The 22,584-nt window shown below is 39.3% G+C and overlaps 1 protein-coding gene across 1 annotated transcript; it reads right to left on the reverse strand.

The window, feature by feature from the left end:
• Nucleotides 1-835: 835 nt before the first annotated feature.
• On the reverse strand, nucleotides 836-19,967 carry LOC137276756 (cubilin-like). Its single transcript, XM_067808396.1, has 29 exons — nucleotides 19,766-19,967; nucleotides 18,973-19,054; nucleotides 18,373-18,497; nucleotides 17,769-17,918; nucleotides 16,725-16,800; nucleotides 16,173-16,315; nucleotides 15,546-15,683; nucleotides 14,964-15,045; nucleotides 14,575-14,696; nucleotides 14,223-14,378; nucleotides 13,789-13,897; nucleotides 13,187-13,311; nucleotides 11,956-12,105; nucleotides 11,703-11,802; nucleotides 10,430-10,551; nucleotides 9,878-10,027; nucleotides 9,108-9,207; nucleotides 8,278-8,402; nucleotides 7,981-8,130; nucleotides 7,633-7,732; nucleotides 6,486-6,610; nucleotides 6,188-6,337; nucleotides 5,788-5,866; nucleotides 5,360-5,478; nucleotides 3,642-3,797; nucleotides 3,104-3,182; nucleotides 2,658-2,782; nucleotides 1,996-2,154; nucleotides 836-1,389 (listed from the first exon to the last, which is right to left on the reverse strand). The coding sequence occupies exons 1-29, from the start codon at nucleotides 19,821-19,823 to the stop codon at nucleotides 1,076-1,078; spliced, it is 3,669 nt and encodes a 1,222-aa protein (XP_067664497.1). The 5' UTR covers nucleotides 19,824-19,967; the 3' UTR covers nucleotides 836-1,075.
• Between the last annotated feature and the right edge of the window lie 2,617 nt (nucleotides 19,968-22,584).

A 22,584-nucleotide genomic window follows, 5' to 3' on the forward strand; every position in this document is an offset into this window, starting at 1 on the left:
TCTCTTTAGAATAAAAAAATGATTTCGAATTCCAATATCGACCAATCAAAAGGTTAATTGAAGTTCGTTTATTTAATCGTAACCGCTGCAAAAGGTAACTGCGCTGGCCTTGCGGCTTTCACCTTAGCGAGTTAGTGACTGCTGTTGTAAGACGTCCTTAGTCAATCATATTATAGCATGTGGATCAATGTGGACAATAGAGCCTTGTTGGGGATAAATTAATTCAGATCAGCATCTGGTTCCGTGTATTCGTTGTTGATCACTGGATTGCCTGGTCCAGACTCGATTATTTACAGACAGCCGCCATATAACTAGAATATTGCTAAGTGGGGCGTATAACTAAACTCACTCGCCTGTGTGATCTTTATTTGACTCTAGCGACAGAGAAGGACCTATGGGACAGATAACCTTGTCAACAATATCACGGCAGGTATATACGTGGCACACAGGCAGTGTGTCACGGAGGTAGGAGTATCACGCTGTTCAGATTCCTATGCAGTTATGCAGAAGACTGAGGCGACATAAGCTCTCTTGTCACATCCATGAATGGATTTTGTGCGAAAACTAATGCTGCTAGGCATTGAAACAAATTGAAAAGCCAGACTCAGTGTTAAGATGTATCACTCACTCACACACGGGTTGGTCGTGTATAACAGTCACAGCGATGATGTTTGCTTTATACCTTACACTAGGGTGGATGCTTCAAATTACACAGACTACCAATAACTAGATGGATTTCTTCTTAAACATGCCTGGCTCAGTGAACAGCTTTCTAAAATGTGTGCTGCTATTTTGATATGTGCACGTTTTACAAAATAATTAATCAAACAAGAAGGGCACAAACTCAACCTGCATTTTATTTCAACAACAAAGGTAATAAGCACATTTAGTATTCTGTTTCCCATTCTAATGCAAAAATCTACTTATCTTATACTGCCAACGAGATGAACCGGTCCCACATTTTTTGAGATTGAAAATTTAAAACAACTATGATATGTGTGCTTTACAAAGTAAGGCAGGATCATTTGATAATCATCTTATCATCGCCGCCTTTATCAAAATAGCTGGCAATTCATCATTGATTGGGTGTCTCAGGTACTTGAGTTGTGACTGGTGCTGTTTCACTCGTAGCAACAGGCTGGGGATAAGCGGGAGGACTGACCACCTGGGAATATGGAGGGGGTGGTTGAAAGTTGGCCGGAGTAACTGTTGTTTCATAGGGACCTTGACTGACATTATAAATGCCGTCGTTGCGAACTTGGTTCACTACCGGTCGTGATTTCTTCTTATTGGCTACAGCTATAAGACTGCAGATGATGATGATGAGAACAAAGCCCCCGATGGATCCTCCAACTATGGCGACGATGTTAGGAGGGTCAAGATCTGAAACTAAAGAAACAGTTCATGTGATTATAGTTTTCCATTTACCTAACTTCCACATAGAGGATAAAGCAGATAGCGTGACATGCTGGCAGTCTGTGTGTCATCATAATGATTGAATCAGAATATCAGAATGGATATACTTGCACATTTTATGCATTGTTATATATCACGCAATGACATGTATAAAATGTGCATAAAATATACACAGTTCTATCTCCTGTATTTGGAATAATTTCATGTACAATTTAACACCGTGCAACCGAGAATGTGGGTTTTTTAACCAAAATGTTGAATCGATCAGCAACCCTTTAATAATTCCGAATACATGATTCAAGTGATGTCTGTTATTGTTACTCTTATTCAGTCATTTCAGGCCATGCGTTGATCTTTGACGCATGCCATTAATGACTGATCACATATACATTGTATGGAACAACGATTCTTACATTACACTAAGAGTTATGCTTCTCACAGTGGAGATGTATTCGAAAAATACGCAGCATGTTGATTGTGATTTCCTAATTATTAATTTCCTTACGACCGTCTGTGGCTCTTAAGAGATATGTTTTGCCATACAAGCAGTCATATAATGTGCGTTGGTCAGGTACTCACAGTTGTCACTAGATTCAGCTTGATACGTCATCTTGAACCCTGTTCCCGTGTTGGAATTGTCGGAGTGGAATTTGATGTACATGTACTGTCCGGAGCTGTGTCGTGTGGGCAGACTGCTGCCGCAATATTTCCCAAGCGACGGAAAGGTATCATCAGAACCTGACAATTGAAGAAGATTATGACTGCACCATGCATTACAACAATCAGCCAGGACAAACAAAACAGAGGTCTCTTTTTGGCCTTGTTCAACTGAGATTAACTTGCTTAAAATGTATTTATTCTTCATAACTGGAGAATTTTGTTTTTATGTTTTTCGACAAATTCGTGGCTCTGTAGCACAGTATTTGAAACCATAATATCGCTGTCACCAATTTTTCTTATCAGATCACACCGTTAATGACTGTTATACTAAGGACATTCTGATATTCTGATATCCTTTTACCATTTCAGCTCCTTTTAAGTGATCCGAAATAATTTGTTTGTATGACATATACTGTTTAACAATGATTTCTCGTTTTTGCAACATTGTATAGCATTGACACTGTCCATTAAACATGACATGTTTACTCTATCTTCCATTGTATCCCACAGCAGCATTATAGAAGCTTATGCTCCGGTTCTTTTCTCTGGAACTATAAAATCCTTAAATCAACTCCTTTTACCATCAAAAAACTCATAGTAGTCGTAGGAACAGCTGGACGAATATTCTAGGTCCGACGAAATGACGTCAACATTGACCACGTAGTCGATAAGGTCGGTACTTATTGTCCACGAGCAATCAGCATTACTGCAAGAAATTAACACCTCCTTCAAACCTTAACAATAAAAAGAGAGTAACCAAGAAGAGAATATAGCTGATACTTGTCATGTCACCATTAAACAATATGGGAATTAATTTTAACAACATTCATAAGGAGGCAAGCAAATTATGTTCAAATTCCCTTTTACAAGTTAAACAGCAGTGTAAACAACAAAACTGTTTTAAAAAGTAGTTGGGACTATACTGGCATCTCAAAGCAATTACACAAACGGGAAACGTGCTAGACTAAGTTCTACTATCTGAACAGATTTGAAATAACACTGGCAAGACGCCAATCAGTGTACTTACTTTGGGTAATTGTAAGGATAGTTCGGCGAAGTGAGGTCGCTTTGAGACGTGTAAGCCGTGAGATCTTGATCACCGCATGCTGCAGAGACATGAGAAACTATACTGCCAGCCATATGATTTGACAAGAAGAGAAAGTAATATATCCTGGTGATGTATCTCTCGTCAACGACATAAGTCCTACCTTGTGTCCACTATTCGTGCAGAAACACAAATGTGAAAACAATGCATTCAGTTTCCGATTACTAGATGATCCTGACCACTCTCTGCTGAACGTGTATATGCCGTCTAACAAATATATATAATTGAACCATAGCTAAGACAATGTCTGACTAATTGTTATGGAGACAGATCACGTTGGCTGTTTTACCTTCAACACATCAGCGTAATCCTCGAAAGGTACAAAGCGTAACTAAAAAAATAAAATAATAAGTACATTTTTGAATACGTCTCTGAATATGTAAGACTACTCTGACAAGTGTCAGTAGCAGATATACACATTCGGTTTGACGAAATCTTTTATGAAATGAAGAGCACTCACCAGGAAATGATCCCCCGGTGTAGGTAAGTCGGAATCCTTTCCCTGTGTTTGAGTTATCAGAATGGAACTTGATTGTGACACTGGTACCAGAACTGACGTAGGTTGGCGTCTGTGTCCCACAGAATTTCCCAACTACCTCTGAACTAGTGCTGGATCCTAAAACGTGATTAGTTTAGTTGTTTCGATCTCAAAACATGTCATGAACGGCAGATTAACCGAGTGGTTAAAGTGTTGTTTTCTTATGCTTAGAATTACTACATTCACACAAAGAACACAACCCATTTATGGCGTCTCCTGGATATCATAATATTAACAAAGGTTAAAGAGCTATGAATTTATCGATCATGTTTTGACGCGTCTGCCAGTTAAAATCGATTTTATCTATTCAATCTCTTATCTACAAAATTCATTTACTCATTTAGTCTCAAAGAATTTAGAAGCTGATTACAATAACCGAAAATATGATTTAGTTTGACCTCAATTATGGTACTCGTGCACTGCCGCTTCAGGCTCATATGTAGCGACCTAAACGCTGACAAGACTAGATAGATAGATAGATAGATAGATAGATAGATAGATAGATAGATAGCGCACATATCCACGCACTAGTTGCATGCTCAAGGCGCTGGTATTTTCCCCTCGATCACTGGATGTCAGTCTCACCAGCACATCGTATTTCAATCTCAACTCCCTAGGGAGTATACAACTCTTGCTGCCACTAGGCGCACCGAGTTTATTGTGGCTCTCTCATCCTAACGAGGTACCCAGTTGACCGCTGGGTGGAATGGGACACATAGTCACAGCACGTTGCTGTACCCGCAACTAGGTGTATGCACGTGTTCATATGGGCACCATCTGGTCATATACCAACGGATTCGTGGGCTCTTTTAAGTTCACAGGATTGTGTACTGTACACTAGGGCTAACAGACATTAAATAGACAGTACATGTTGCTGTTGTGGGTATCACTATTTTCTCACATGCAGTAATATAATCAGATAGGACTTACACTTCCGGTTATAAGCTGGATAGCAATTTTACTCCTTGTGTAAACCGTAAATTAGTTGAATCCCTCCACGATTATATTATCAAGACACAACGCTTCAGTTTGAATATATGAAATCAACAACCTTCTCATGATTTCTATTTCTACAAAGGTTTGTTAGGCAGACAAAACTGTAACGTCCTAATTAGGACTACTTAAAGAATAGTTGTATTTCTATTTGATGTAATATGTATAATATATTTACAAAGAATATATCTATGCAACAGTCAATATCTATGACGTCGCATCCTCCATTTTATTTTGTATTATATGTTGCATGGGTGCGCTGTTAACATAAACAGCAAAGCGTGGTCACCAATCCCAATTCATTTTCATGAACAGAAATATGTTTAAACCTCTCATGCAAGAATGTCCTTAAGCGTTTGATGTTCCAACATATGCCATATATGAACCCGTGGCTTTCAATCATTTGCTGACAATCTGAGATAAGACAACAATATGGGCATTTTAGATGCAGACTTTGGGCAAGAAAACCCAGAATCATAACATATACGGTTTTTAACTGGAAATTCATTTGGATATAAAACAGTCAGTGCCTGTTTCCAAACATCATTGTGTTATTATGTGATTATGTAATAAACAATAATAAAAAAGAATGATGAACATATTAAATGTATTGAGGAAAGTGAGGTACACTATATAAAATAACTGACCATCGTAGACTTTCACGTAGTCGTAATCGCATGAGGATGAAGTTTCTATGTCAGAGTCGAGGACGTCAATCTTGATGTCTGAGAAGTCCGTGGTGATTGTCCAAATACAGTCCATGTTGCTACAAGAGTATAAAAACGTTTTAAGCACATAGTGGTACCCAGAGAACTGCACTTCAGATTTGATTTTAGGGTGGTGGGGTACACTAGCTGATGCGTCAAAGACCCGGACTCGATTCTCCACATGGGTACAATATTTGAGGCCCATTTATGGTGTCCCCTGATATAGTTGCAATAGTGCTGACAGTTTCGTAAAACAATATTCACTTATGCAGATGTGATATACTGTTTTCGTTACTATGATATCGTGTGAAATGGGGTTATCAATAGCACAGACGTGCAACAAACAGCGTGCAATAATTGACTCGTACTTTTGATAGTTCTCAGGATACCCTGGTGATGTCATATACTGGTCGTAGGACAAGGCACTCAGTTGGCCACCGCAACCACCTGAAAAAAAAGACGGATTGATACGGGTACATCGTCCAGTATCCAATTTCCTAAACATGAAGGACCCTCGGGGGTTCAAAATACTAATCACTTTAAACATGCACTCCTTCACCAATATGTATTCTATGGCTAAGAAACAAAAAGGAAGATTTTCTTTCAAAACGATTTACACCCTTTGATAAATCGAAAGAGCAAATTCATCAAAATGAGAATGGTTATGTTATATAAGTATGGCTATCAGTTTCATAATCGTAATGCTAGTATCCCGATGTCTCTGTCTTTTGGGGGAGAATTGTTGGATATACATATACACTAACGTACCATCTGTTTCAAAGTACTTGAGTCTGAAACCTTTGTAGGTATTAGAGTTGTCTGATTTAAACATGAGTGTCATATACCGCCCAGAGCTCTGCACTGTAGGTCTCATCACATCACACCAAACTTGTATCATCCGTGAAGATGTACTACGACCTGGAAACCAATAGATACAACAAATTCAGTAACTGAATTTTCATATTTGCTTTGAATATTTTTTATATGTTATTTGACGTAAAAGCTCAAAGGTGTAATCTCGATGCACGAATATACATGTTACATCGTGTATTCCATATCTACCAACCATCGTATACTTTAACGAAGTCGTAGGGGCAACCGCTCCCTCCCTCTAGAACTGAATCAAGGACTACAATTTTCACCACACTGCTTGATGTTGATGCCGTTATTGTCCAGACGCATTGGTCGTTGCTGAAACACACGAACATATACATCAACATTTGTGTTAGAAGTTTCCGAGAATACTTTTTGCAGTTCTAATAATAGTATTTTAAGTTACAGTCATATGCTAATAAACAATTTGAAAGCAAAACTGAAACAAGCAAACCAAATCAAACTAAAACAAAACAATAAACCAATCGAATAAAAATACAAGCAAACCTATAACCTAGAAAATTAAAAACAAACAAACCCTAGCGCTCTGATGTCATATTTACTACTAATAATGACACATGGCTCATATAATACTCATGAAACATTTCATGCGGAATTGACCATGCATACCAAATACCAAACTCCAAACAATAATGTATGAATGAGTAAGTTTAGTTTACGCCGCACTCAGCAATATTCCAGCTATGTAGCGGCAGACTGTAACTGATAGAATCTGGACCAAACAATCCAGTGATCGACAGCACGAGCATTGATCTCCACGATTGGAAGCTGAGGGCAAGTGTCAAGCAAGTCAGCGAGGCTGAACACCCGATCCTGAAAGTCGCCTCTTACCACAATCATGGGTTAATGAAGATCAGTTAATGAAAACCACGACTTGCGTTAAAATAAACTTCAACTAAGGGCAGAACATGGCTAAAATGGCGTCAATACTTTCCAATGATGAGTACCAATGTCACTGGATGTGTCCTTTTCTATCTTCGAGAGTAAAGAATTCCTGCAAATCGGCACTAAACATGTCTAGTCAGAATATTTTAAGAAATTAATATTTCGCTTGGACCTTCATAAATGTCCCAAAGTAGAAAAAGCAAACCTGAAATACGGACTGCAAATCAGGTTGTCTGAATAGTTACAAAATTCATAATTATTTAACTGACTCTAGACTACACTGAATCCTGTTTGACTGTGATACCTTCTTCTGGTATTCAAACTGTATCTGTCCTTTCGATTTAGGTCAAGAAAATATAAAATAATATTATATCTACTGACATTACATTTGATGTACGCATTGTATTAGTTCACAATATATCTATCGTCCTTACTTTGGGTAATCGTTCGGATATCCTGGTGACTGAAGGTACTGGTAGGATGTTTGGGCCGTTAGTTCGGAGGTGCCGCACTGAGGTACAGGTGTTGGGGAGACTGTATTATGTAAAGACATCACGATATAGCTTTGTGATAAGCGTCTTCGTCAATAGGTTTTTTATTAAACGAAAGATGAAACTGTGACAAAAAATCCCTATTGTGTATTCGGTCCACATTTTACAGGTTAGATAACGACAAGACACTGTCATTCAAATGTTGTATAACGTATTGATGAAACCATTCGACTCAACTATTTTCACTCCTTTAAACTGATCTTTAATGGATATCCTCGACCTGATACTTACCGGCTATTTCGAAATACTTAAGTCTGAAACCCTTGAATGTATTAGAGTCGTCTGATTTGAACACGAGTGTCATATACCGCCCAGAGCTTTGTACGGTTGGTGTCATCCGATCACACCAAACGCTAATCATCCGTGAAGATCTGCTAGGTCCTAGAAACCAGTGGATACAAAGAATCTATAACTGAATTTTCAATGTGAATGCGCACATTTACACACATATGTTACGCAAAAACATCCTTAGATATCAATGTACGAATATGCATTTTACATCCTATGATGGATTTCATATGTACCAACCATCGTAAACTTTAACGAAGTCGTAGGGACAGTTGCTTCCTCCCTCTAGAACTGAATCCAGTACAATGATTTTGACAGCATAGTTTGATGTTGGTGCCGTTATGGTCCATACACATTCGTCGTTGCTGAAACAGATGGATATATAGTGCTCATATGTCCAAGTAGTCCCAACACAATGCTCATTCCTGAAAAAAGATGATTTTCCTGTTAAAACAGTTCCTTGGAACTGAATTCTAAAGGTCAGTATTCGGAACTACAATGCATGTTTACATATGACTAAGGGCACTTGAACAGGGATATCTGTGGACATGATGCGCTATATAAATGTCCAGTTTATCTATCTGTTATTAATTTAATGGACATTGAGGCAGTTATGACATTACTGATGAGGTTTGTTTAATCATGTTTCTGTCCATGCGTCATGGTTGTGGCAATGTGATGGCTTGCACATCCAACTATTGTTGGATTGTTGAATGTGATATTTTCTCACAGACATTATTTCAGAAACAGTTATTATGGGTAATGCAATGTCTAATGTTTATAACGAGGAGGAACTTCGCTCAATAATGTAAATATGTGTGAAAAGACAGATTTAGTAAGTTGGGAATGGTATAAGAGAAACTTTTTCCAACTGACATATTATGCAATTGTCTCAAAATAGGGCTTATGTTAAATAATTAAATGCTTATTAATATGATAAAATAGATACTATTGATTTTCCATATGCACGCAACCATATTTAACAGTTAACGTTACATGTATTTTCGTTCTGTGTTGTCCTCAAATAAGGATTGTATCGATTCATAAACATTCTATATAACCGTTCTTACTTTGGGTAATCGTTCGGATAGCCTGGTGACTGAAGGTATTGATCGTACGTCAGCGCCGTAAGATCGGTGCTGCCGCACTGAGGACTCGGTGATGGCGTAACTGCAAGATTGTATAATTGTATAAAACATACCATTGTAGTCATTGTCAACTCTATTTTGTAATCAAAGCATGCTTTTCCCTTCAGTGAAGGAAAGACATTACCAGCTTTCTCATATCATATGATTATCACAACTATTGTGCGCAGTGTGCATTCTGTTGCCGAAAACTTAGACCAGTCACCTCAACCATTTAATGTTTGCACAAAGGAGTTCACAATTTCCAAAATGTAAGTGAAGACAGTGGTCTTAAGGGTTTTCCGTCAACGTTATGTAATCGTCCAAATCGCCTTCTTGTTCGCACTGCGGTAGATGTGAAATGCTATCCCCTAGAACAATATTCAAACAATAGAACAATCCCCTAGAACAACATTCCAACTGGATCAATGAGGAGATACTTAGTTATCACTTTCAACAGAGTATGTCCTCCCTGCACTAATGACGTACATGTAATCATTGTGTTGGATTTCTTTTACCCTTTTTTGGCTTTCTTAATAACTCAACTATTTCTGTTACAAATAAACTAGGTTATTACTCAAGGATTGTTGATGATATTTCAAACTTTCTTACAGGTTTATTTTCAATTTTGTTCAGTTTACAGATCTCTGTTCCTATCTAACAATAAGACTCATATTATTGTTCTTTATCAATTCGACTGTCACAGTGTAACTTACCTGTTATTTCAAAATATCTGAGTTTGAAACCCTTGTAGGTAACTGTGGCGTCGGTTTTAAAGAGGAGTGTCATATATCGCCCTGAGCTTTGCACAGTCGGTGTCTCCAAATCACACCAAACTCGTAACATCTGTGACTCTACGCTGTCACCTAGAAATAAATAGTTATGACGTTTGCCATCATACAGTGAGAAAATTTTAAGGATGCATACTCATTGGGTAATAGACGTTTGATGCACAACTCACCCTGATATTCAGATGTATTACGGCGAGTTTTGCCAGAGACCTGAACGCCATATACCTCTCTGTACTGTAAATCCGTGAAGATTCGAATCTTAAAATGCTCATTAAAAACCCATGCTGAATGTAAGAGGTGACTAACGCTATCGGAGGTCAAGCTCACTGACTTGGTTGACACATGTCATCGTATCCCAGTTGCGTAAATCGACGTTCATGCTGCCGATCTCTCGATTGTCTGGTCCAAACTCGAGTATTTGAACACAAATATAGTGCTGCATAAATTCTTGACATTATGCGAGTATGTTTTACGTACCATCGAAAACCTTAACATAATCATCTGGGCATCCTGTTCCACTTTCCAAATGGGAGTCTTCCACAACGATTTCGATGACACTGTTTGGGGATGATTCAATCGTCCAAATACATTGTTCGTTGCTGAAACATGATATTTTCAGTCTTCATGCATTACTTCTGCATATCTCAGTATGTATTCCGAGTGCAATTGGTTAAAAAGACATAAACAGATGATTTTTTATGATGAGTGTATATTAATATACTCAATACTGAACATATTTTAGAAATACAGTTCGTTCATCTTATGTATAGTGTAATGAAGTACACCTTTGACCTGAACTGTTATTGTTCACGAACAAGAACGCTTGCATACGTTATGATTGTTTCTGTATTTATTTATGATTATGATAGCTGTCCATGCTTCCGAGGTATGACTGTAAGTTGTAAATACAGATGTCAGCCAGGTGCGGGAGGAAAGAAAGAGATGTCACAGCACGGGTTGATGAAAATATAATTTTCTTAGCACTTGTGCACGTAACTCTCAAACATCAGGTTGTTCCTTTCTCTGCATTCCTCCCTCGTACAGAGATAGATCGTTAGAACAAACATTCTGCAAAATCCTCAGAGTTGGTATAATGTGTTTAGTATGATTATTCATTGAGTATGTTTTGTTAATAGTTTGCGTTTTAGATAATCATCATTTTAATTCATGGATAAGTATCGCCAAAAGAACTATAGTTGGTGCAGATTTACGCTAAAGGTGCGAGTGGCAGGTGGAAGCGGGACTAATTTATGCCAGTATCTGGTGTTAACAGTGAAAAACATTTCTTACAAGTTCTATTTTGACTGAACGCCCAAAATGAAAACACGACATTCTCTGACACTGATTGCTCTGGGCCTTCAAGTTCACACATTCCGTTACCATTCCAATTTATCTGTAATAAAATGCGTCGAGTTTTTCCAGATCCGACTTGTCATTTCCTTTGGGATGGTGTTTTCCCGGACATTCTGCTATCTTTAATGAACTCTGGTGTGTGGCCTACGCACAGCTTTTTACTGTGTGATATGACTCACGTAAACGTAGGTGAACCCTTCGTATGGAACGTTGTCGTCACCCTACCTTCTGTTCTTTGTATGTAATGCAATTCCATCAACAGAATGGCATGTGTTTTACCGGTTGCCTTTGCGTTTGTTTGAGTAACGTTAAACGATGACTGCAAAGTGGGAATACGATCATTATGATTGGATTTTAAAACACTGGTGTTTAAATGAGAATGGTCTTGTCTACTTACTCTTGATAAGCTACAGGATATCCCGGGGACTGAAGTTGTTGGTAGACATTAGAGGCGTACAGATGTGCGGCTCCACATTGAGGAGAAGATGTCGGGAAGACTGATATAAATAGTACATTATGACAAATGTAACAATTTATGTGAAGCTATCTTCACTTAAACACAAACAGACATACACAGAAACAAACACAGACACGAATACACAGAGTGAGACGTTACGGTACATTTAGTCAAACATTTTTAGAGTACTTACGACTAGTTTCAGTGTACTGGAGTTTGAACCCTTTGAATGTGTTCGAGGAATCGGATTTAAACATCAGAGTCATTGACTGTCCAGAGCTCTGTAATGTAGGCCGCGTTGCACCGCACCACTTCTTTATTACAGGCGAACCGGTGTTACTCCCTGTAAGCAGTCGTATACGGGGTATATAACCAGTCTTTGAGGTTCCCTGCTCAAGCTATACTGACATAACATAATTGAAGTACATGGACAGATTAGGGTGTTCAGGGGATTAAGATCATGATTACACACTGAGGGTGCGGGTTCGAATCCCGGATGGGACCCAACTCCCCAAAAGTACTGGAATTTGTACTTTACTAAGAAAGTGAAATCCCAAATATGATATACGTTGCATCTGACCACTTTCTAACTGGCATTGTGTAACCACAGCTTTCGGCCGTGGGAGCAGTGCCAATTTACACTTATTCGAGAGGTACACAAAGTACGCCATCTAGACTACCAGTTGTCCGACTTCCATTTTTGTGAATATCGCGTTCGTTGGCTGAACGGGCTAGACGGCTGACTTTATGTGCTGGCGATTAGGTGCCTGACTCTGAGGGTGCGGGTTCGCATTCCGGGTGGGACTCAAGCCCCTAAAAGTACTAGAATTTGTACTTTACTAAGAAAGTGAAATCCAAATATGACGTATGTTGTAAGATACTAAAATCGGATTAATTGTATTTCCCAAATTGGTGAGTGTAATCATCAGTGTGTGTAGTCATTCTAGCCAACCATGTCCTGATTTGCTTCCTTGCATTAATAACTCCGTTAAATTGTCGTTTTGAAGTTTGCACTCGCATTATTTGATTCACATTGCGATGATCTTGAGTGATACATTTTATCAACACAGATATTGATTCCGGTAGCGCAGTAGTACGTTGTGTTAGAATCAGTTTGACACAAGTCCTATCCAGTAGCCGAGTCATGGATGTATGCCCGCAGTGGCCACCGAATTTTCGACAACTGTTCAGCGGTAGTTAATTGCGCTGTCCCTGAGTGGACACTGTGGTCATCGACTTGGATCTGAAATTATCCTCTGTTTTATTCCTTGTCTGTTCTAAGTGGAAAGCGTCACTGTGCTCTACTTTCGTGCGACACATATTCGTTGTGATATAACGAAAGCGTGTTAAAGGCCTGCATTATTATTAATTGATTACCTATGCCAAATATGATACATATTACAACGTATTTATCTTTTACCTACCGTCAAAAACTTCAACAAAGTCATATTGACATGCATCTCCAAATTCTAGTACGGAATCTATTACGTCGATTTTGACGTAGTTGTTTAAAGACGCTGCCGTTATTGTCCAGATACATTCCTCATTGCTGAAACAAATGGTGAAATACATAAAGATTTGCTTCTGCCAAACGGTTATAAATGTGGAACTTTATGAACGTAGGGCAGCCTATCCTGTCTTACGGTGCAGCACTTTGAGAAACTGAGGAATTTAGTTGCATAAGCGCCGCGCTTGTAGATTATTGGTGTAAATAGTGAATTCCTAATACTCAGCAATATTCCAGCTAAATGGCCTTAATCGTGCCTGGATCAGACAATCCAGTGATCAACGTCATGAGCATCAATCTACGCAAATGTGATACGATGACATGTGTAAACCAGGTCAGCGAGCCTGACCATCCGATCCCGTTAGTCGCCTCTTACAAGGGTCACCGAACAACAATTCTATCCCGGATCTTCACAGCAGATGTCTTTGAGAACAGTTGCTCCGACAGTTAAGACGGAACATACATGTACATTGACCTATCTTTTCTTTAACAAGTACCATATAAAACAATTTTACTTACTTGCCATAACTCAAGGGATACCCTGGAGACTCTAGGTACTGTCCCTGACGTCCGGCTGTTAAAATTGTGGAGCCGCATTGACGAGCAGGTGACGGGGAGACGGTAGTAACTGTTACAGGGAAATATGTGTGATCATTAGTGACGAGTACTGTCATTCATCAGTCTAAGGAATTGTCATTAATCATGCAATCATATTACTTATATACCAGCAATATTGCAACAGAGGACAATACAAATATTGCTTCGTTCAGAATCTAGCCCAAACCTTTCGTGTGACAATGATGCTGTTCACCCGCACATCAGTATTGGTAGAACAGTCTTACGTAAAAAGCACATAGATCAAAACATTACCTCTAAAACATCACCATCAATTATTCACTTATGAACTTAAAAGATCTCCATTTAATGGAACACTGCCAAAAATGAGCCCTTACCTGGCGCATCGAGGCTCCTGTATCTAATTCGGAAGCCCTTGTCAACACCCTCACCATCTGTCGTAAAAGCTACCGTCATAACACTGTCGTTCGATCTGAAGACTGGCCTGGAATTCCCACAAAACCTTCCAAGTTCAGGGGTATTGAGATCTCTTCCTGTAGAACAAATGTTTGTACTTGAGCATAATATTTCAAGGTCACTGATGTCAATCGAAGACTAACTGAGGTTAGAGAGGGTTTTGAGAGGATGCTAAACTAAAAATTCTCTTCATGAAATTATGTTTATGGGCTCTTCAATGAAAGTGTAATCAACATTTTACTAAGTGTCGTTTAACATTATTCAAAAAGTTACCTTCATATACAGTGACTGAGTCGTTACTGCACAAGGTGTTTTCTTCAATGTGTGAGTCCATGACATCAATCTGAATATACTGCTGACCAGTTGACACTATTTCCCAGACGCATTCCAGGTCACTGACAACAACCAAAACAACGATTAATACATTAAGACAGATCAGCAGACATTTATATTTTAATAGCTTACAATCATGATTTAATTACAATGACATCAAACAACAACATTGTGTTACTGATCTGTGATCTCGAAATTAGACAAAATATGTCAGACCGATGCCAAAAAGGGTAGGAAACTGTTATTTAGCACAACTTGCTATGGAATACGTGGTACCCGACAGATAACGGGTACAGTAAAGCGTTTTTCCATGGTTGCTGTGAACATACTTATCATAAGCTACTGGATATCCTGGCGAAACGAAGTAGATCGGGTTGGAGTCCGCTGGCAATGTTAGATTGCAGTCCCCCGCTAAGAAGGGAAATGAATCAGTATATAATTAATTTCACACTTTCACAACAAACACACGTAAAACGTCCTGGGCAGATAATAATCAACCTCAAATACCAGATCCCAAGGGGGTGTTGGGGAGTATCATATCATTTTCTACATGGGGCGTGGCGTCATCCCACAGAAGACGTCCTTACTTTGTCAGCTGGCTGTGTGGGGTTAAAAGTTGTGGTCATATGGGAGAGGCACCTGACTTTTCAGAACAGAAGGTCTATGGTTCAAATGAGAGCGAAGAACTCGAAAATGCATGGCAGCCAAATCTAGATGTATAATACCTGACGTATCTCTTTATTAGGACCTCAAATTTCCATTAGAGAGAGTAATCATGTGAAATCATCTGTAAATGTATAACCAAGGTTATGCTATATTGTCTGTAACAAGTACCTGAAAAACAATACGTTACTGACGGGACTCTATCGACATTATTGGATTTGAATTGATATGATAAAACCAGTCCGTACCTTTCACCGTCTTGAAGTTCAATGAAAACCCCTTTCCTACCCCAGACACATCAGTCTTAAAATCAATGCGCAGTTTGTTTCTTGAGCTCTGGAGAGTAGGTGTAGAGGATCCACAAAACTGTCCCAGCACCTGCTCATCTGTGAGAAGATTACTGCTTGTAAGAACTATATAAATATATGAGAGACGTAAGTAGTGTGTGGTACTGGTACTTGATACCAAATGGCATCAACATCTGCAAAACTCAAAGAAGCGTTTGAGAGCTCATCGTGTGTGATTGTGAGTCATAATGTATAATAGTAACCAAACATATATACATGAAATCTGCTTTTCGCTTTGTTTTCTTACATAGTGATATTAAAGATTTGGCCTGCTCGGATATCTCGAAGTTCGGATAACACGATATTTTTCTTAGTCCCATGAATACCGAGACAATGGTGCTCAGCTGTATAACCATATTCATTCAACACACGAATGAGTGGTATAAGGAAAAAAGCATATGCGTGCCAATCCGGGCCACACGAACTAATTGTCGAGAATGCTAAAATGCCGTCAATGTACCATCATGTATTGTTACCACAGAGGCTGGTGTAGATAGTGTTATGCGTATTTCATTCTGTGTTACTCACTGTCGTTTTGGTGATCGTTGTAAATGGTAACATAGTCAAACAAGCAATTTCCTTGTTCCGTTTCGACCTGGAGTTGGTCAAATTCCACGACAATTGTATCGTTTTCATTTTCGGCCGTAATGAACCACTTGCAGTTCATGTTACTGCAAGACGAACAGTATGGATGAACAAACATTGCCTCTGGGTAAGTACCAGTAATGATGTACAGTCAGTCGTTCAAAAAAGCAACGCTGGGAATATGCTCCTCGTTTTCCTGTCTTACCAAGTAATGGTACACGAGTGAGTGATTATAGTTTTAAGGCTCACGACGCTGCCCGTAAGCAGTTGGTTGATATAATGAACAAATGAACTAAGATTAAACTTTCGACAAGTTTCACTGACACGGTGAGCATTTTAAGTACAAGAAAGTCGGAAAAATCTATTACTATTTATTACTACATCTATTATGTTCAAAGAGCTTGTGGGTTTACATGTTCACGGTGTGCTGGTTCATCAACACCACTCTAATGGATCACAATCATCTAAGACATGTACACCCTCAAGCGTCCTTACTTCAAGTACTGGTAAGGAAAACCTGGAGACACAAACGTTGTTTCGTCGGGTGTAGCTGTCAGCGCCCCTCCACATCCTGTAAAACAGGACGACAATGACATCAATCGTTAAAGTGCTCTTTAGGCTAAAGAACTCACAAAAGAAATATCTCATATCGTGACGAAAACATTTATTTAAGAAAAATGGAAACATTTTGAAGAATGTAACCTGTCACGATGTACAGTAAAAATACTTGGGTATCACAGATATGGGTATAAAACTAGCATGGTAACGTAAAACATTCTAGTAATCGAAGCAGACAATACAATATAAAACACGGGCTATACATCGCCAACAACTGAAGGTAGATCACCATACCAGGGGCCATGTGGACTTACAGTACCTTCGCTACCTGCATGGACCCTAGATTTACATCATCCCTTCACCTGCAGAGAGTACGAAATGCTAGCCAAAATTAAAATAACATGAATACCACGATTAAAAACCCGTTGGACTTAAATGTACATAGAGGACATTCAACCACCCGTCTAGGTGACGTCATTGCCGAAGTGGTGTGTTGAAAATAGGAGCATTGGTCCAGCTCCCATGCCCTCAACCACCAGGATCCCTCCTCCACCGACACAGGGCCGTAACCCACGGCAAACGGGTTTGTGGACCAAATATGTCCCCGGGTCCACAACGTGGGGTTGGCGAGCACTTAGCGTTACCAAGCACCCACCACGAGGAGGTGGCTCGCTACGGGTGCCCGAAGCACATCGAAGAGCAGTTGACATCAGTATGAGTACCCTATGGGTGTGTATCAGAAGTAGTTTAGGCTCAAATGTTTTGATAGCCTCATGTAGTCAAGACACAGGAAAATGACGTAGCATGGTGTAACAGCGTAACACCGTTCCGAGTTTCCATTGTCTATGTGCAGGAGATACAATACAGAAGGTAGACTGGCACCTTATGTTGTGAGAGTTCTTTTGTGCAGTAGAACTAGAACACCTTACAATATACACTTTGTTTTCTATACCTTTGAGTCACTTTGACAAGTTAACTTACTTGTTGTTTCATACAATTCAAGAAGAAAACCCTTGTACTGGTTACTGCTGTCGGTTTTGAAGACGATATAGATGGATCTGCCAGAGCTTATCACCGTTGTGCGGTTCTGTCCACACAGTCGCCCAAGAGAAGGGCCCGTAGCATCTGGTCCTGGGAGCAAATATGACACACGTATTAGACTATTTTTCTGAGGGTTTAATAAGGACATTTCAGAGCAAAATATATTTTTCCTTACCGGTAATATTTGATGAAGCAATGTGAAAACACTATCAACTATTGCATGTTTAATACTTAACGTAACATAACGAGGTAAGGAAAATGTAACATGGTAATTATAACTCATTGCGTAAGTGTTTGCAGTTTAGGACCAGAGATACGTTTTAGATCAATTATCAAATCGAGGTGACTAACGAGAATGAAGGAATCAGGTAAGATTACTTGGCTGACACGTGTTACATGACGCCAGTAACCGGATTGCCTGGTCCAGACTCGATTAAACAACCATAACACTAGAGAATTATTTGTTACAGAAACAAACGCATTAAATCGACTGCTAATTTAATTAAAAGACTACTACCACATTTAATCTTGTATGCGAACTTACCATCATAAAAGGACAGACTATCATAAACGCAGTTCCCTGACGATTCAATGTATGAATCAAGAACCCTCACAATAATGCCGTTTTCATTACTACTGGCATCAATCCTCCACCAGCAGTTGAGATTACTGCAAACAAAATCTATACATAAGCAATATTCACACCAACACAGCTATGTCCAACATGTTTATGGCACGTACAAGGTATGTATGTATGTAATTCGGGGTATATAGACGCCTTTGACTGGCTGTCTCTCTAGTTCTGCAAATTATCCCAGTGCATTTTTGTATAAAATGATTACTGAACAATCAGTAAACGTAAGCGCATAGTCGCAACACGGCGTATCGGTTTTACTGTAGACAATGCGTTGACAAACCATAGATAACGATACGAATCTTAAAATAATGCGTGCGGGTAGCAGATCCTGACGCTACCGAGGGAGGAAATTATGCTGAGCAAATAGCACCATCGTTAAGAGATGGGCCACCATCTGTTACCCCGATCAGAATAAAAGAATAAATTTGACATTTGGGCCATTCTTTGTCAAATCTGGTTCCAGATCAGGTGCTATAAGTCACAGTCTCGCCGCATTTGGCGTCTTACCTCGGGTAGGCAATGAAAGGATATCCAGGGGAAGTGACATTTGTCGGTGTTCTTGATGCAACTATTTCCACATTACAGGAATCTGTGAATATGATTGAAACTATGATTGAATAACTACCATTATTGTTATCTTAAGAGCTGAATAATATAAACAAGTGTGATTTAAAGTTTTTGAAGAACAATTAGGACTTGGATGAACGTGAATACATGACACTTGTGATGGATAACAACTTCATTTTTTACGTTTCAAAGGTAATGCTTGATCCTTTAGAAGGTAATGGTTCATATACCGTGTCATGTAGAAGTGACATATTTTCTATCTTCGAGGAGCCACAGAAAACAAAATCATGGAAAGGGTTCTTATACGTCAAAATGTGCGTAACTCCCGAAAGAGTACATACAGCTTCATACAGTTTTGCCAGTAGTGAAAAGTTCTGAGGGATGTGGTTTTTAGGAATGAGAACTACGTTCATTCCATATTCAGCTCAAGTTATTTCATTTACGCACGGCTTGTGACAGTAAAGTAGAAATATTATGTCCCACAAAACAGAACGAAAGTTGTTTTGGTAAATGGTGACGATTCTATGTCTATGGGTGTGATTTCTACATATGACTGAGTTAGTGAGTATGGTTTTACGACCCCTAGACATCGGTATCATCAAGGCAGCGGACACCAGAATTGGACTTGAACCCAACTCATCGATGTAACGGTTAACTACTGAGCTAGCTCAACGCCCACATTATAACAGTAAGACTGGTATTACTACAGGGCTGAGCACAAAACAAAACCTACCTGTTTTTGACACCAATATCAAACATACAACTGCTGAACAAAAACCCCATATCTTCATTGTTCTGTCACCCTAATGCGTAGTCCACTTTGTCTGTCGGTACACTGCACAAACCGCTGTATCAAACTAAATGGATGTCCTTTTATTGTGAAACATATGAAGGCTCAACATTAGATGTGACGACGGTTAGTCACACGGTTATCTGGGATCACATGACGTGACTGATATTCGACACTGTGTCTCATTACTCACATGTCAGTCTCTGGACCGCTATTCACAAAGCGGCCGCAACACTGACTATCGTATCTCCTATACTTTAACATATTGTTACGACGGTCGTAGCGCTTAGCTCGCATTTGTAGAGCCGGGCCCTGGTCGACACATACCTGCCAGTACAAGGTGTCATTCGAGGGGATATCAAAACGTTTACTTTGATTTCAAGTCCTTGAGACTTCTTCTACATTGTCACCATCCAGACTCACACATTTCTCCCAACATTTCTTGACCCTGTGCAGACAACTTAAATAGATCCCCTGATTTCATGGAAAACTAACACTCCGCCTCTTCAATGACTTCACTGGCGTCATCAAGACGGAGTCCACATCTTGGCTCATCTGTAAGGGACATGTGATCAATCTGATTTTTTTTCTCATCTCCCAACAGTATCATAACATGGGCTATCTCCACCTTAAACACTTTTCATCTCCTCTTGATTCTATCGGGCAGCGCAACCCTCAACTGCAAACACTTGATAAAACGTGCATGTCTCAAAAGTCTGCAAACATGGGGTTACTCGTGTTTAGGATCGAAACTGAAGTACTCGGAAGGCTGGTTCGCTGAACTTAGAGCTGGATTGAAGCTGATCACTCAAGAAAACAAAAGCTATCGTAATGATATAAAAGATCTTGAAAGTCAAATGCTACGCCTAAACTACTTAGTTGATGCAAAATTGAAAATCATTGAAACGAAAATGACCAGTATTACCGGAAGATCTAAATATACAAGATCGTGGAATTCAAAGCAAGTTTGACTTTACAGAAACAAACCCTTGTATTGTGCCAAGCCCTTCGAGTGCCCCAGCAAGTCAGAACCAAACAACTGGAAGTCACATTGCAAAAAAAAAATAAAATAAAAGACAACCAACAAAGAACAAAAAAACCCAAAAAAAAACCAAAAAAAAAACCCAACAAAAACAGCTAAACCAGTACATCAGGTGAGGAACACTACATCTGGTAACAATATCGTCCTGGACCTTACTGATAAGAATCATCAATATGACTTTACATATACACAAAGTAGTGACCAATGTGACAAGTGTGTAACAGATGCATGAAAACCTGTCAGTTTTAATAACACGGACAGCGAGAAAGATACGGGGTAAGCCAGCTTCCTATCCCATCAAATCTCTTGCAAAACCTTACAGTATCTTAGAAGGAGTTCCCAGGCTGTATATTACATTAAAGCTGATGATTCATTTGAATGGCTAAAGAACTTAATCTTTGATACTACACATGAACGACATGTTCGGGTAACGTTTGTGCGACTCTGGAAGAGTGAGTAAGTCAGTGTAGGTTTACACCGCATCCAGTGTCTGTTCCTCACATTCTCTCGTGTCCTAGGGGTTCAGGTGGATTAGACAGTTTAATCAATAAGCAGTGTAAATAGAAGGCCGAAGCTGTCTCAACTCTCACAAGTCATGCAATAGCAGACAATCAGTCTCGTAATCATCATACAGATGGGGTTTTTTTTATTGTTGCGTGTAGACTGCCCTCGACAAATGTACTACACGCTACCTATTGTGATGCTTGACGTTTTACACTTTTATGAAAACCTGTCAGCTTGGTACTAGAGTTATCGTGGGTGATCTCATTGCAGATATATATAAACACCCCTTGTCTACTCGAGCCAAGCATCTGAATAACATGAGTGAGTGAATGAGTTAATGGTTAAGTCTCATCGGCAATATTTCAGCCATATCGTGACGAGAACATGTTGCTATTGAAATGAAATATGTATACCTTATTAACACGTGTCGTCAAAGTGTAGTAAAACCACTAGAATATCACAGTTGCAATTAAAACTAGTGTGAAACGTTAAAACTAGTAGCAGTTTGTGGGCAAAACAACATTATATACGGGCTATATATCACCAACAACTGAAGATAGATCACCATACTAGGGACCATGGGGACTTACTCTCAGTAACATTGTACCTGAAAGATACCATTGTGTGAGGTAAGATAAGTCAGTAATGTACGAACTCGCATGTAATTGATAGTCCTGCATTAAGTGATACGTTATGACGCCAGATTTTTTCTTCATATTCATATTGTTTGTTTACAATTTGTTTCCATTTGTGTTTGGGGAGAAATGAACCACTCTTCTAATACGTATGTAAGTAGTTTCTAAGACAGTATTTGCACAAAACAGACAGGAGATTTTCTTTATTCCGTTTGCCATGCGCTATTCCACTATTTTCAATGTACCCCGTTTAGAGGCGATGTACTATTTTCAGTGTACACCGCTGGGAATTCCGAACTCTTCTGGTACTTAATGGTCGTACTTTCTTACCTCGTGTAACATCAAGCAGGGAAATTACCGATGTTTTGCGATTGAAAATCGATGGTAGGGATATAGCTCTAAATCTGTTTACCTTGTGTCCTCTGCAAACTGGCGATTCGCCTCGCATTCAACAAAAGTGCTTCAAACAGTTCAAAATCAAAATTCTGGTGTTCGGTAAGATAAATACGTTGTTCCTGGTCCCTCGGGGACCATCGGCTCATGTACATAAACAAAATTCGAGGGTACATGAGCCCATGGCC

This window comes from Haliotis asinina, chromosome 3, assembly GCF_037392515.1.
Source record: "Haliotis asinina isolate JCU_RB_2024 chromosome 3, JCU_Hal_asi_v2, whole genome shotgun sequence".
NCBI classification, from domain to species: domain Eukaryota; kingdom Metazoa; phylum Mollusca; class Gastropoda; order Lepetellida; family Haliotidae; genus Haliotis; species Haliotis asinina.